This window comes from Micropterus salmoides, unplaced genomic scaffold (assembly GCF_014851395.1).
Source record: "Micropterus salmoides isolate LMB-PRFRI ecotype aquatic unplaced genomic scaffold, ASM1485139v1 Ms_hic_scaffold_18, whole genome shotgun sequence".
Classification (NCBI taxonomy): domain Eukaryota; kingdom Metazoa; phylum Chordata; class Actinopteri; order Centrarchiformes; family Centrarchidae; genus Micropterus; species Micropterus salmoides.
Genome location: NW_024040928.1, coordinates 14,774,755 through 14,791,143, shown reverse-complemented (window position 1 = coordinate 14,791,143; position 16,389 = coordinate 14,774,755). Strand labels below are relative to the sequence as shown.

Genomic DNA, 16,389 nt, shown 5'->3' with positions numbered 1-16,389 from the left:
AACATTAACTTCATTTATTCTTTTTTGGATTTAGAAATGGTTACAAAACAGTGCTGGAAGAGGGAATCATCCTTCTCTTGCTTCTCTTGAGGTTTTTCTTTTCCTTATTAAAGAGTTTTCTTTATCCATAAAGCCCTCTGAGACAAATCTGTAAATTATAAAAAAAAAAAAAAAAGTTCTTGCATTCATTAGGAATACAATAGAACAGTTAATAATTAAATAATTAAATTATATAATACTGTGATTGTCCACATACTGTCCCCCACCTACTGCATCTGCATCTTCATCATCTTTTGACAGTTTGTCATAATAAAAACCAAGAAGCAGCTTTTTTGCTTTTTAACTAAACCTAGTATTTTGCCCTCTGGGAATTCATTTCAAAATTAGATTCACTTTAGTTTGATTTGATTTAGTACTACTGATTCAGGTATTTCTGATGTTTAATTTGGTTGCTGAACAGAGAAAGACGCTCCTCGCTCTGGAGAAAGAAGATGAGGAAGAGAGGAACAAAACCATTGAGAGCTTGAAGACGGCTCTGAGGACACAACCTATGAGGTGGACAAATGCTTCCCTCATCTCACTCTGTTCTGTCTTTTTTTTTTTATCTCCTCCCTGTCATTTGTATATAATATCCTCTAGCATCACATCTCCTCTCATTTAACCTTATCTCAACTTGTCAGTCGCTCTTTTTAGTTCCTCACAACAGTATGTAAATGAGTCCTTTAAGAATCGAACACCCATAAAGGTCACTGCAGTGTTGGTTAAAGATTTTTCCGTACTGTGAATGTACATAAAAGGAGACTAGGTAACATTTGCTTTCTATTTCAGCACCTTGAGCTTTTCACTTCACTTTAATAGCAAATGTCTTGAGTTGCTTATTACATTTACTGAAGATGATTTAGTTGGACAAGGAAACAAAGACTGGACCAGTGGACATGCATAAATATACACACATTTTGCTTTTTGGCATGTAATACGACAGCTGTACTTCAGGACATCTGAGCATTATAATTATAGTTAATATTAAAACTAGTCTTAGTTTAGTAAGTACTGGGATTAAGTCACTAAAACTAATTTGTCACTAAACTAAGATGATTTCTTTGTGCTTGCTCCCCCCTCAGGTTCGTGACTCGTTTTATCGACCTGGACGGCCTGACGTGCATCCTAAACTTCCTGAAGAGCATGGACTACGAGACCACAGAGTCACAGATCCACACGTCTCTGATCGGCTGCATCAAAGCTCTGATGAACAACTCGCAGGGCCGCGCCCACGTCCTCTCTCACTCCGAGAGCATCAACATCATCGCACAGAGCCTGGCCACAGAGAACATCAAGACCAAGGTGGCGGTGCTAGAGATCATGGGTGCTGTGTGTCTGGTGCCTGGTGGGCACAAAAAGATCTTGGAGGCTATGCTGCACTACCAACGCTTCGCCTGTGAGAGGACGCGATTTCAGGTGGGTGGGAGCAAGCAATGTGCACAGTTGGGGTTTTAAATCTTTTGCAGACAGATAAAGTCATCCTCGTGTGACGATATTTAACACCTGTAATAACCTGTCCTCCCACAGACACTTATAAACGATCTGGACCGGAGTACGGGGCGATACAGAGATGAGGTCAACCTGAAAACAGCCATCATGTCGTTTATAAATGCTGTGCTGAGTCAAGGCGCTGGAGAGGTGAATTATACACATTAGACAGTTTTTATGCTTCCTTTCACACTAGAAGGTCACCATGTCTCTTAGCCACTCATTCAAGAGACTGTTAAACATTGTTTGCATCCTATTTTTCTGCTAATTTATTATTTTGTTCAAATACAGACAAGTTTGGAATTCCGTATCCACCTACGGTATGAGTTTCTCATGTTGGGGATCCAACCTGTGATCGACAAGCTTCGTTCTCATGACAACTCCACATTAGACAGGTGAGATGGAACAGAGAAAAGTCAGAAGCTGAACAGCATGAAATCAAAGATATGAGGGATTAGTTTGGTGTAAGAGTTAGATAAGAAAAGGTTTGTCTGAATTTAGTAATCCAGAAAACCTTTTAGTCATGTATCAATACAGAAAAACGCAATTGTACCCTCTAGTCATGTCAATTTATATAGGCAGACAACACTACTGTCCTAGAGAGAGAATGTATTTGACTGTCATCTTTCCAAGTAAAACTTAAAGTTAGTGCATCACATTTGCAGGCTTCCTCTCTAATTTCTTTTCCGCTCACACTCAGGCATTTAGACTACTTTGAGATGCTGCGGAACGAGGACGAGCTGGCTTTGTCAAAACGATATGAGACGGTATGGAGAGAAAAAGAGATAATTTCCTCACTTAATTCCTGCATCGTTTGTTTCTGTGAAATATTTTGCGGTAGATAATCACGGGGCTGTTGTTTTACTGCTTTTCCTCCAGGTACATATAGACACGAAAAGTGCCACCCAAGTTTTTGACCTCATCCGCAAGAAGATGAACCACACCGATGCATACCCGCACTTTATGTCTGTCCTGCACCACTGTCTCCTCATGCCACGTGAGTGTTTCTTTAAATGATTCATTACTGGGCTGCAAACTTTAAAATTCAGCATCATACACAAATTCTGTCGCACAAAAATAAGGGTTCAAAATCTTTAATGTGTAAAATGTGATTAAAAGATGCCGGTGAATTTAAATTATCTTGTGATATAATGAGGCAAACACGGTAGTATTAATACTCTCACAAAATACACAGTACATCTGGACCTTCTGGTTTCTAGCCAAGGATGTTGACTTTGTCCAGATTAGTCAGTCCAGAAATTGGATAAACACATTCCAGGCCAAACTGAATACTTTGCTTCCTCAAAACTAGAGACTGCATCAAGTCAGAATACAGTTAGCCAGCTTTCCCACATAATTTCACTTGAAATCAAAGAGCCACCAAACAGCTGAAGTAGCCCTTTTCCTTTAGTGCTCTCCTTCCCCTCTCTGTGGCTTTTTAATTAGACTCCCCCTCTTTTACTTTCCTGGGACATCAAGAGTGTAATTAACACTTCAGCCGCAAATACGAGTGTTGCAGTTATATACAAGAGTTCATAAAGTGCAAGCTTGTTATGGTACTCAAATAGAAAGAGGAATCAAAATAATATTAACTTCATATTATATAGTGTGTGTGTGTGTGTGTGTGTTAACATGATGTGCCAAGCAGGAACACAACATTTGTCACCTTGTTGTAACCTGTATTTATGGCGCCACTCTTTGGCTCATCAGTGTAATTTTAGAAGATGTCTTGACACATCGTTCCATTGTTTCATCATTATCAAATAGCCGCTGTGGATCCAACTCAAATCTTTGCTTTCTGAGAGGCTACTGGACATACTAATCCTGAATAATAAAAATCAGGCCAGCAGGCTAATAAACTGTCTCTCCCTCTCTCCTCAGACAAGAGGAGCGGTAACACTGTGCAGTACTGGCTGCTGTTGGACCGTATTGTCCAGCAGATGGTCTTGCAGAATGACAAAGGTCACGACCCCGACGTCACACCACTGGAGAATTTTAACGTGAAGAACGTTGTCCGGATGTGAGTCCTCTGATTTCCACTGAACAGACACATGAATGAGTACATGGAACAGATTACTCTGCTGCCAGATTAAAGAATGGAGAACAGTGTTGTGTTTCCTGGGAAGTTAAAACGCTGTGTGCTCACCCGTGTTGGCTCAAAAATAGCTTCCCTTTTTTTAAGTTAGGATAAACAATCACTGGAGTTGTTCATGTGGACACTGTAGTTGATTGTGTGTGTCATCCTCTCTGCAGGCTGGTCAATGAAAATGAGGTCAAACAGTGGAAAGAGCAGGCAGAGAAAATGAGAAAAGGTTAGTAAGACTGTAAATGACTTGAACCTGAAATAGAATATGTTTGTTAAAGGTGGTCGCCCATTAAATTCACCTTTTTAGTAAACTATATATCGCTGTGACTTCTCATCACAGAGCACCACGAGCTGCAGCAGAAGTTTGAAAAGAAGGAGCGTGAATGTGACGCAAAGACTCAAGAGAAAGAGGACATGATGCAGACGCTCAACAAGATGAAAGAGAAGCTGGAAAAGGAGAGCACCGAGCACAAGAATGTCAAACAGCAAGTGGCCGAACTCACTGCCCAACTGCATGAACTCAGCACTGTACGTTGTCTTTCATATTCACTGGAGTCACGTTAAAATAACCTTAAAATACAACCTGATTGAATATTATCACCACAGCCAGTGGTGGTCCAGAGCAGTGACAGATGTTCAGATGCCCTAGTTAAAAAGCTGAAATGCAAAAATAGAAACCATTTCACACTTCAATCTTATAACATATTAATTTATTACTTTATGTTGTTGATTGCTCAAAATAGTAACACTAATAGTAACATTAGTATGTCACCATAGTACAAATTACCCGTCAGTGAAATACGCAGGGCCATTTTGTACAATGAATACAATTTGGACACCTGAAATGTATACATTAAGAAAGACCTATGTTTTTGAAGCAGGAGGAATTTAAGAAAGAAACTAATATAATAAATAATAATAATAATAATAATAATCCTTATTTGTAGAGCACTTTTCAAAAACAAGTTACAAAGTGCTTTAACAAGTGTAAAGAATAATACAAAAAAACAAGATAAGAGCATGAAAAATTCATATAAAATTAGTAAAATAGAATGAAATAAAAGGGATAAAATAAAGTCAAATAAGATCGGGAAAGGCTCTCCTATAAAAGTATGTTTTAAGAAGGGACTTAAAAGAGTTCACTGACTCGGCCGACCTGATTTCCTCAGGCAGGCTGTTCCAGAGCCTCGGGGCCCTGACAGCAAACGCTCTGTCCCCTTTAGTTTTAAGTCGAGACTCTGGAACAGACAACAGACCTCTGCCCGAGGATCTCAAGGTACCTGCTGGTGCGTATGGCGAGAGGCCATGAAGAGCTTTAAAAGTGATCAATAGAATTTTAAAGTCAATTCTAAAACATACTGGGAGCCAGTGTAATGAAGCTAAAATAGGAGTAATGTGGTCATATTTCTTTGTTCTGGTTAAAAGCCTGGCAGCTGAGTTCTGGACAGTCTGGAGTCGATCAATAGATTTTTGGGTTAAACAGGTGAAAAGGCTGTTGCAATAATCCAGGCGTGATGAGATGAAGGCGTGTAAAATGGTCTCGGTGTCCTTAAAGGTTAACATAGATCGAATTTTGCTATATTTCTAAGTTGATAAAAACATGATTGAACAAGCTTTGTGTTGTGCTGCTCGAAATTTAAATTACTATCAAACCAAACACCAAGGTTCTTTGCCACAGGCTTAATGTGATTTACTAGGGAACCAGCAGATGGCAGTATTTGATTTGCCATCTGCTGAGACCCGATGACCAGGATTTCTGTTTTGTCTGAGTTCAGCTGGAGGAAATTATTTGACATCCATTTTTTAACTTCACAAAGGCATATGCAAACTGAAAAAGTAAAAAAAAACGTGTTATTACAAAAAGCAAGTACTCTGCCCCCCAGACATTGGTATTCTATATTAGAAGCCTGAAGAGGGAAAAGTACACTGTGGTTTGATAAGAAACACCACAAAATTTTTTCTTTAATTATCTTCTGATCCCTCAGGTCCGAAACCAGTGTTCCAGGACATAAGGCATCTGTAGGGATTTGTACAGAAAATATTATATATGAAATATATATTATAATATAAATATTATATACCAATATATATGATTGTGTGTTCTTGTTATGCTAATATTACCATAACTGTAATATTAGAAGCTCTAATATCTCTCTGTTTCAAATCTGCCCGGCATTAATCTCTCCCTGCAGAGACAGGCAGCTGTTGTTCCTGGAGGACCTCCCCTCCCCCCCGGGCCCCCGGTGGCCCTCTGCCTCCTCCACCCACACCTGCTTTTGCAGGTATGGGTCCACCTCCCCCGCCGCCACCTTCTGGGGGCATGATGCCTCCTCCACCTCCCCCACCCCCTCCTCCAGGTGGACCACTGCCTCCTGCTGGACGCCCACCCTTCGGGGGTATCCCCCCCCCTCCAGGAGCACCCCTAGGACCGTCCCTGAAGACAAAGAACATTCCCCAGCCAGCCAATCCGCTCAAATCCTTCAACTGGTCCAAATTAGCTGAGGTGAGAGTCACAATATTATAGAATATAGTAATGCTGTGTGTTAAAATAGGAGATAAAAATGTCTTATTCTCCTCGGCTCAGAACAAACTGGAGGGCACTGTGTGGATGGAGGTGGACGATGCCAAGGTTTTCAAAATCCTGGATCTGGATGACATTGAAAAGACCTTCTCAGCCTATCAGAGACAGCAGGTACTGAGGATGATGCATTTCATCTCCCAAACTCACCAAATGTCGCCGTCTAGTGTCAGAGAGAGAGACGGGGAAGGGCCAATTGATTGGGTGGGATGGGTGGCTGTGGGCTCAGCTGGTCTGCATTTCGTTTTTGCAAATTTCTCAAGCAAAGTTATAGAAGGGTATGGACGTACTGTGAGGCAAGTGAGAAAAAATTATTCTGGTGATCCATTTCCTAAGTCTGATCTAAATAGTTATCTCTCCTGTGTTTATGACTTAAGAACAGGTAAACCCAGGATCATTATTCTAAGTTAATTTCTGTGAAAACATTTTATTGTTTTTGTCAGCATTTGTTGTTGTAATAATTATTTTGGCCACAAGAGGCTGAAGTGCACCATTACCATTACCCTATGTTGTAAATAGGACCAAAAGTGTTTTCTTCCAGCTGCCAAAACGTTTTTCTCTGCCTGTTTCACAGATGGAAAAAAAAAAACATCTAAGAAACTTATAAAGATTGTCATGACAAAACCTTTTTTTTTTCACTTGTTCTTAAGTTCCCTCACTTGCCTCTCAGGTCATCCATAGCAGGGAGAAGGGAAGAGGTCGAAGCATTTTCAAAAGTCAAAAAAGTAGAAGGGAGAAATTGCCAGATAGATTTAAGGGTTTATTAGATGCAAAACGTTGCTTGAATCATCTACTGGAATGCAAATTTTGCTATTTTTCTTTGTGGTTTTGAACTTTCTGCCATATATGATTGAAAGTGCATGAGTGAGCTGCTCGGCTTTAGTTTGCAATTCATTTAGTTCCCATTTCTCCATAATACGTAGTGTCTTCATTACCAAGGAGAATGAGCATGTCCTTGTTGTTCCAGCTCAACCCAACCAGTGTTCAAACATGACCTTCAGCATGTCCAACACACATTATAAGATGTTAAAAAAAAGATAATTAACTGGAAATGTGACTTTCACCAACACAAAGATAGATCCTGACTTGATTAGCCTGATTAAACAGAAAAATGCCAAAACAAAAACTACATACTCGACAGATTTCTTACATGCCCAGCATGTGAATCATAAGCATGCATTCATCAACTGAACAACCACATGTCTCACTGCCTCTTACTTCATTACTGATTGACCACCCGTCATCTAAGTGCTGAATGAGCTCTGATTCATTTTGCTGTTTGTTTTTTATGGGCTGCAATCATGTAACTGCTTTACTTATTCTAATGAGTGCTTACATCTTCCCTGCTTCCTGCCTGCATTTTAGGACTTCTTTATGATCAATAACAGCAAACAGGTGAGTGCACTTACAGTACCGTAGATGTACAGTCTGGAATTGTGTCGCTCCAAGTGTATTCAATCAGACTTTATTTATATGTTATGTTCATGTCTATTTTACTTACAGCTACATCTTATTACTTAAAGTGTGTCCAACAGAATATGCAGCCTGTGAGACTTTTTGTGTGTGTCGTGTTTGCATGTACTCATGAATGTGTGTTCTCAAAGCCTTTGTACTGTATTTTCATGTTTGGGCTTTTAGGGCACGTGTCGTTGTGTGTCTGACCGTCTGAACCTAAAACTAAAAGGTGCGTGTTCAAATAGCCTGTTGCCCTCTAAGCTCTTCGTCACTTTGCTCACAGAAAGAGGCAGAGGACGACACGCTGAGCTCTAAAAAAGTCAAGGAGCTGTCACTCATTGATGGCCGTCGAGCTCAAAACTGCAACATCCTCCTCTCGCGGTACGTTTTATTGCATCATCATCAAGCATCACTTACTGACACATCTTAGGCTATGATACAGGTGAAACTCCAAAAATTAGTATATTGTGCAAAAGTTCATTTATTTCAGTAATTCAACTTAAAAGGTGAAACTAATATATTATATAGACTCATTACATGCAAAGTGAGATATTTCAAGCCTTTATTTGGTATAATGTTTATGGCTTACAGCTTATGAAAACCCCAAATTCAAAATCTCAGAAAATTAGAATATTGTGAAAAGGTTCAGTATTGTAGGCTCAAATTGTCACACTCTAATCAGCTAATTAATCCAAAAAACCTTCAAAGGGTTCCTGAGCCTTTAATTGGTCTCTCAGTCTGGTTCAGTGTAATTCACAATCACGGGGAAGACTGCTGACCTGACAGTTGTGCAGAAAACCATCGTTGACACCCTCCACAAGGAGGCAAAGCCTCAAAAGGTAATTGCAAAAGAAGTTGGATGTTCTCAAAGTGCTGTATCAAGGCACATTAATAGAAAGTTAAGTGGAAGGGAAAAGTGTGGAAGAAAAAGGTGCACAAGCAGCAGGGATGACCGTAGCCTGGAGAGGATTGTCAGGAAAAGGCCATTCAAATATGTGGGGGAGCTTCACAAGGAGTGGACTGAGGCTGGAGTTACTGCATCAAGAGCCACCACACACAGACGGGTCCTGGACATTCTTCAAATGTCGTATTCCTCTTGTCAAGCCGCTCCTGAACAACAAACAACGTCAGAAGCGTCTTACCTGGGCTAAAGAAAACAAGAACTGGTCCAAGGTCCAAAGTCTCTCTTTTCTGATGAGAGCAAATTTTGCATCTCATTTGGAAACCAAGGTCCCAGAGTCTGGAGGAAGAATGGAGAGGCACACAATCCAAGATGCTTGAAGTCCAGTGTGAAGTTTCCACAGTCTGTGTTGGTTTGGGGAGCCATGTCATCTGCTGGTGTTGGTCCACTGTGCTTTATTAAGTCCAGAGTCAGCGCAGCCGTCTACCAGCACATTTTAGAGCACTTGATGCTTCCTTCAGCAGACGAGCTTTATGGAGATGCTGACTTCATTTTCCAGCAGGACTTGGCACCTGCCCACACTGCCAGAAGTACCAAAACCTGGTTCAATGACCATGGGATTACTGTGCTTGATTGGCCAGCAAACTCGCCTGACCTGAACCCCATAGAGAATCTATGGGGCATTGCCAAGAGAAAGATGAAAGACATGAGACCGAACAATGCAGAAGAGTTGAAGGCCGCTGTTGAAGCATCCTGGTCTTCCATAACACCTCAGCAGTGCCACAGGCTGATAGCATCCATGCCTACGCCGCATTGAGGCAGTAATTCATGCAAAAGGGGCCCAAACCAAGTACTGAGTACATATGCATGATTATACTTTTCAGAGGGCTGACATTTCTGTTTTTGAAATCCTTTTTTTTTATTGATTTCATGTAATATTGAAATTTTCTGAGATTTGCATGTAATGAGTCTATATAATATATTAGTTTCACCTTTTAAGTTGAATTACTGAAATAAATGAACTTTTGCACGATATGCAAATTTTTCAAGTTTCACCTGTATATTTAAACTGGACTCATCTGTTGTGTGCTGCAGGCTGAAGCTTTCAAACGAGGAGATCAAGAGAGCCATTCTAACCATGGACGAACAGGAGGACCTTCCCAAAGACATGCTGGAGCAGGTACGTCAGCAGGCTTCCTGGTTTTCGTTATTGGGGTAGGGAATTAGAGAAACCTGTTTTCCCAAGGTAGATTTTCTCAGGGAGATCACAGATGTATAGATAACCATGCCTTTTTACGACCTTTTATATGTTCGCATGTGCAGGACAAAGACTTCAGACAGGGAAAGTATCTGTGAAAGCTGGAAGTCAACAGGAAGAAAGGAAAGATCATAATGTAGCGATACATCATCTTATTCAATATAATTCAATCCAAAGTAATACTGAAACTAACACAAAAAAGCTTCAAGAAGTCTAAATAAGTCGGTTTCTGCCACTGAAGATTTGAAATTCAGAAACATGCGTTGTCACTGTGCCAAAATTTTGTGCTAAGTGACATACATTGTTATAAATCTGATAACAGTATGTTTTAAGTTTCTCACTTGAGAAACATACCAGTGTATGAAAAAATGCTACGATAGACTGACACATGATGATAAATCCTTCCACTGTCATTAACTGGTGACGTACAGATGAATGTGTGTTAAATACTAAAATGGACTTTTACTGCCCCGTCAGCTGCTGAAGTTCATCCCAGAGAAGAGCGATGTGGATCTTCTGGAGGAGCACAAACATGAGCTCGACCGAATGGCAAAACCAGACCGCTTCCTCTATGAAATGAGCAGGTACTTTACTCATACAGTTTTTCTTTCTCATGTGCTGCCTTTTTGAATTCTGCAGTAATTGGATACTAACCTCAGAACTGCTATCTTCAGGTCAGTGCAGCACGCTGCAAATCAGATGTGCTGACAAACAATAGCCATTGTTTCCTCTTAGTCAGAGCAGATAAAGGAAATGAGACATGGGTTTCGACTTAGCCGGGAACAATAGCTATGTGTGTGAATCACTATTTCTAAATTGTGTTGGAGAATAAATGAGTCCATAATGTAATAACAGTATTTATGTTGCAGTTTATACTAAACAAAGTCCTGTGAGATAAGGGGAACAAAGGAAACGTGTCACAACTGAGAAACTAAAGTAACTGACCCTCCTGCAGCACAGGGACAGTAGAAACATACGTGTCAGTTAAATGCAGAATAGTACAGTTTGTTTTATGTTTTGTTTTTAATGATTTAATGTAGTTTGGCAGTTTGTCATTTGAGTTTACTCAGTACAGAATGGTCTGGAGGACAGATGTCACTGTGGCGTTCATTAGCTGCAGAGTCCGTGGTTTATAAGCTGAAATAACAAAAACACTGCCAAAAATAAGCTTCATTACCGCAACTTAAACTTTATATGCGCCATTTAATAAGCACACAGGCAGCTCGCTTTGTTCTGCTCAAGCACAATGTCCATGTTTGTGGCTTCTGTCTAAATTGTGGATTTCCCTGTTTATAATTTATTATTTTTGTCTATTTTCATCCTCCTGTGACATGCATTTTCCATCCCGTGTACAGAATAAACCACTACCAGCAGAGGCTGCAGTCTCTATATTTCAAAAAGAAGTTTGCAGAGAGGATAGCTGAGATCAAACCCAAAGTTGAAGGTGAGAAGTCTCATAGTTTCATACACCAATGACATTAACTCAAACATGTTTTATATATATATATATACACACACATATACATATATATATATATATATATATATATATATATATATATATATCACACACATATACACATATACAGTGGGTACGGAAAGTATTCAGACCCCTTTAAATTTTTCACTCTTTGTTTCATTGCAGCCATTTTCCAAAAATCAAAAAAGTTCATTTTATTTCTCAGTAATGTACACTCAGCACCCCATCTTGACAGAAAAAAACAGAAATGTAGAAATTTTTGCAAATTTATTAAAAAAGAAAAACTGAAATATCACATGGTCATAAGTATTCAGACCCTTTGCCGTGACACTCATATTTAACTCAGGTGCTGTCTATTTCTTCTGATCATCCTTGAGATGGTTCTACACCTTCATTTGAGTCCAGCTGTGTTTGATTATACTGATTGGACTTAATTAGGAAAGCCACACACCTGTCTATATAAGATCTTACAGCTCACAGTGCATGTCAGAGCACATGAGAATCATGAGGTCAAAGGAACTGCCTGAAGAGCTCAGAGACAGAATTGTGGCAAGGCACAGATCTGGCCAAGGTTACAAAAAAATTTCTGCTGCACTTAAGGTTCCTAAGAGCACAGTGGCCTCCATAATCCTCAAATGGAAGACGTTTGGGACGACCAGAACCCTTCCTAGAGCTGGCCGTCCGGCCAAACTGAGCTATCGGGGGAGAAGAGCCTTGGTGAGAGAGGTAAAGAAGAACCCAAAGGTCACTGTGGCTGAGCTCCAGAGATGCAGTCGGGAGATGGGAGAAAGTTGTAGTAAGTCAACCATCACTGCAGCAATCCACCAGTCGGGGCTTTATGGCAGAGTGGCCCGACGGAAGCCTCTCCTCAGTGCAAGACACATGAAAGCCCGCATGGAGTTTGCTAAAAAACACCTGAAGGACTCCAAGATGGTGATAAATAAGATCCTCTGGTCTGATGAGACCAAGATAGAAGTGGAGCGGTGTGGAGAAAACCAGGCACTGCTCATCACCTGTCCAATACAGTCTCAACAGTGAAGCATGGTGGTGGCAGCATCATGCTGTGGGGGTGTTTTTCAGCTGCAGGGACAGGGCGACTGGTTGCAATCGAGGGAAAGATGAATGCGGCCAAGTACAGGGATATCCTGGACGAAAACCTTTTCCAGAGTGCTCTGGACCTCAGACTGGGCTGAAGGTTTACCTTCCAACAAGACAATGACCCTAAGCACACCGCTAAAATAACGAAGGAGTGGCTTCACAACAACTCCGTGGCTGTTCTTGAATGGCCCAGCCAGAGCCCTGACTTAAACCCAACTGAGCATCTCTGGAGAGACCTGAAAATGGCTGTCCACCAACGTTTACCATCCAACCTGACAGAACTGGAGAGGATCTGCAAGGAGGAATGGCAGAGGATACCCAAATCCAGATGTGAAAAACTTGTTGCATCTTTCCCAAAACGACTCATGGCTGTATTAGATCAAAAGGGTGCTTCTACTAAATACTGAGCAAAGGGTCTGAATACTTATGACCATGTGATATTTCAGTTTTTCTTTTTTAATAAATTTGCAAAAATTTCTACATTTCTGTTTTTTTCTGTCAAGATGGGGTGCTGAGTGTACATTACTGAGAAATAAAATGAACTTTTTTGATTTTTGGAAAATGGCTGCAATGAAACAAAGAGTGAAAAATTTAAAGGGGTCTGAATACTTTCCGTACCCACTGTGTGTGTGTGTGTGTGTGTATGTGTGTGTGTGTGTGTGTATGTATATATATATATATATAGAGATATATATATATATAGATATAGATAGATAGATAGATATATATATAGAGATATAGATATCTGAAATTATATTTGTATTGTATTTAATTTTACATCTATCTATCTAACCACTGATGGTTTAAGTCTGAAAGTAAATCAGCGTGGACCCTTAAAGTGCCTGAAAACATTAATGGTTATGTTTTCATCTCAGCTCTGGCCAAGGCGTCTAAGGAGATTTTACACAGCAGAAACCTGAAGCAGCTGCTGGAGGTGGTGCTGGCCTTTGGAAACTTCATGAACAAGGGTCAGAGGGGGAACGCTTACGGCTTCAAAGTGTCTTCACTCAACAAGATTGCTGATACCAAATCCAGTATCGACAAGTAAGAACCTTTTTCAATTGTAACATCACATGTTTCAGGCAGTAACGGAGAGAACGGCATGAAATAAAACAATAGATAAAAGTCACATCTGGAACAGGGAATGGGATTCTTATGAAATGCCGTATGGTTATTCATATCTGATCCTACATAATAAAAGCAATTTATTGCACACTTGACATAATTGCTGCCTTGAAGGTCAGCCCGCCTCAGTGTGTCTGTGCCTCTTGCACGTTTGCAGAAACATCACTCTCCTGCACTACCTGATCACCATCCTGGAGAAGAAATACCCCAAAGTCCTGATGTTCCAGGAGGACCTGCAGAGTATCTCAGTGGCAGCCAAAGTCAAGTAGGTGGAGAACCTGCTGCCTGACACACATCTGCTTCTCTTGTTTGCTTTCTGTTTTGTATTAAACTTCTTCTCTCTTCTTTCTCTGCAGCATGACTGAGCTGGAAAAAGATATTGGCAACCTGCGCAGCGGCTTGAAAAGTGTGGAGAGCGTGAGTCACACAGATCTATGAGATAACATGTTCCCTATCGGTCGGGCTGTTATACAATGTTTAGCGCCGGTGCTCTCCTCTCATTATTTCCTTTAACTTCCTCTCCTGGATCATTTTCACTGTTAGGAGCTGGAATACCAGAAGAATCGACCGCAGGAGCTGGGCGACAAGTTTGTGTCGGTGGTGAGTCAGTTCATCACCGTGGCCAGCTTCAGCTTCTCCGACGTGGAGGACTCTCTCACGGAGGCCAAGGAACTGGTAAGTCATTGCGTCTGTACGTGTCTTTGAGCAGACCGGACAGCAGCACTATCACTTGTAGACACGAACGCTGACAGCTTGCATCCCATTTCCTCTCCACGCAGCTGTTTCTACACGCTTCATTGACACCTTTTTGTAGGAAAGCTAACAGCAGAAGTGAAGTGTTTTCAGCTTCCTGCCGCAGCACCACTGACACTTCATTGGTCAGCCTGCTTGTTGCCATGTGTCCAGGTCAAGACAGAAACCAGGAACAGTGTTAGATATTAGTCCATGCAGAGTACAATCTAATATACATGGTTAGCTCAGCCAGTAACGTGTTGTTTTAGACTGAATTGTTATTAAAATACATCTGTTTCTGCTGTATATTTCAGAACGTGACTGCCGTTTACTGGAGAGTGAGGTACAGTTAGTCTGAAGTGATGTCATTCAACTGCATCATTTTCTACAGTATAACAATATATATTTAACGCTAGCCAGTAATGGTTTCAGATTAGATTTTAGAAAAGACTATGGTGAGTGAAGACATTTAGGGTTTCAAACCAACTTTTTCACCACCTTCCCAAAACTTACAGCGCTAACATTGTTCCACAGCAGCCACACTGACAAGTCTGCCTGCAGGGGTTTATATATCACCATCGTGATGTATTGACCGATTCAAAATGCCAGATATCGCTATCTTTCAATCATTATTTTACACCAATATGTTCAGCACTGTTTGGACATTGTGTGTCTCAATGCATCATGGTTTTGTGGGGCTTAATCATACCTTCCAACCTAACATGTCATTTTCTGAATGCTTTTATCAAACTTTGTTACATTTCACTGTAGGTGGCCTTTGTGAAAATGAGAGGCTGAAGCAAAAGAATAAGAAACTGGATTTTGCAGCCATTTTTAGGGACACAGGCTTTTTACTACTAGAAACCTGAGAATATTCACCTTTCTAGGGAGAGCTTGACGTTATATTTATGCGCCTGTCCACATTTATTGGTGCAAGCCGGGAGGAGTTTTTATCTTGAGCATGTTTTTCGCCCCATAGTGTGTCTGTGTGCTACGTTGACCCAAGAGCTCAGCTGGTCACATGGCAACCATTAGTTTCTGTGAATCATTTACGGTGTCCCACAGTTAAATATTTGAGAGCGTTTACAGTGGTCCTCTGAAACAGAGAACACGCATCTGGTTTGTGTATGTGAGCATATAATAAAGTTGTTGCAGATTTATCAGGATGTAAAGTATAAAAGTGACCTTTTTAGGCATTTTTATAATTATATAGATAATGTCCTATTGGGGGGGGGGGCACCAAATAATTTAAGTAATTTAAATGCATTTTTGCTCCACCTGAGAGAGAGAGTGTGTGTGTGTGTGTGTGTGTGTCACAGACAGAGCTGCTGTTAATATACACATCTTGGAAGATACATGTTCTCAGCATGATCTCACATCTGGATGTTCTGCTTGCCTTAATTTGGACTCTGGCTCCGGTCTCTGGCCTCAGCTGTAATCAGTAGCTGGTCAGATCTGGGTTAACATGGGCTTCAAAGCCCAGCTACTCTGTACCAGGCTCTTATTTCAAAGAGCTGAGACCTAATGAGTCTCCTATAAAACAGTCAAAGACTGAGTAAAACATGCTTCTACTGTGTCCTGCTGTAAATCTGATCCTGTCTGCCCCCTTCTCTTTGGTCCCTCAGTTCCTGAGGGCAGTAAAGCACTTTGGTGAGGATGCCAATAAGATGCAGCCAGATGAGTTCTTTGGCATCTTTGACCAGTTCCTGCAGTCGTTCGGTGAGGCTCAGCAGGAGAACGAGAACATACGAAAACGCAAAGAGGAGGAGGAGCGCAGGGCCAAAATGGAAGCTCAAGTATGTGACCGTTCCCAGTTTCCATATTATCAGATCCACAGATGTTATAAAACACTTAGTGTATAATTATGGAGTATTATGGAGATTCTTGTGAAATTAAGGGAAATTCAAATTTGTCATTATTTTGTAATATCCACTTGTGGCCACAGTGTTCGCTGTAATATGTTTTTTAGCTTTCTGTAATGTTAGACGAGAAGATCGATGCCACTCTTGTGACTGTAGCTTCATATTGAACACACAGATATGAATGTTATCGATCTTCTCAAATATCTCTTTGCAAGAAAACAAATAAATGAATTTCCCATAATGTCAAACTATTTATTTGATGCAAAGGTAAATTTATACAGAGGGAG

At 40.7% G+C, this 16,389-nt stretch overlaps 1 protein-coding gene across 1 annotated transcript in view; it reads left to right on the top strand.

Annotated features, from left to right (window-relative positions):
* The window catches only part of LOC119908609 (disheveled-associated activator of morphogenesis 1-like), a 53,040-nt gene that overhangs the window by 35,137 nt on the left and 1,514 nt on the right, over positions 1–16,389 (top strand). The window contains 21 exon segments of the mRNA XM_038726403.1: positions 461–555; positions 1,122–1,455; positions 1,567–1,677; positions 1,819–1,922; positions 2,228–2,294; positions 2,407–2,524; positions 3,409–3,547; positions 3,781–3,839; positions 3,954–4,141; positions 5,806–5,851; positions 5,854–6,116; positions 6,198–6,305; positions 7,930–8,027; positions 9,643–9,727; positions 10,283–10,389; positions 11,161–11,249; positions 13,259–13,427; positions 13,666–13,773; positions 13,865–13,925; positions 14,052–14,183; positions 15,866–16,036. Coding sequence (XP_038582331.1) covers positions 461–555; positions 1,122–1,455; positions 1,567–1,677; positions 1,819–1,922; positions 2,228–2,294; positions 2,407–2,524; positions 3,409–3,547; positions 3,781–3,839; positions 3,954–4,141; positions 5,806–5,851; positions 5,854–6,116; positions 6,198–6,305; positions 7,930–8,027; positions 9,643–9,727; positions 10,283–10,389; positions 11,161–11,249; positions 13,259–13,427; positions 13,666–13,773; positions 13,865–13,925; positions 14,052–14,183; positions 15,866–16,036 — 2,652 coding nt within the window.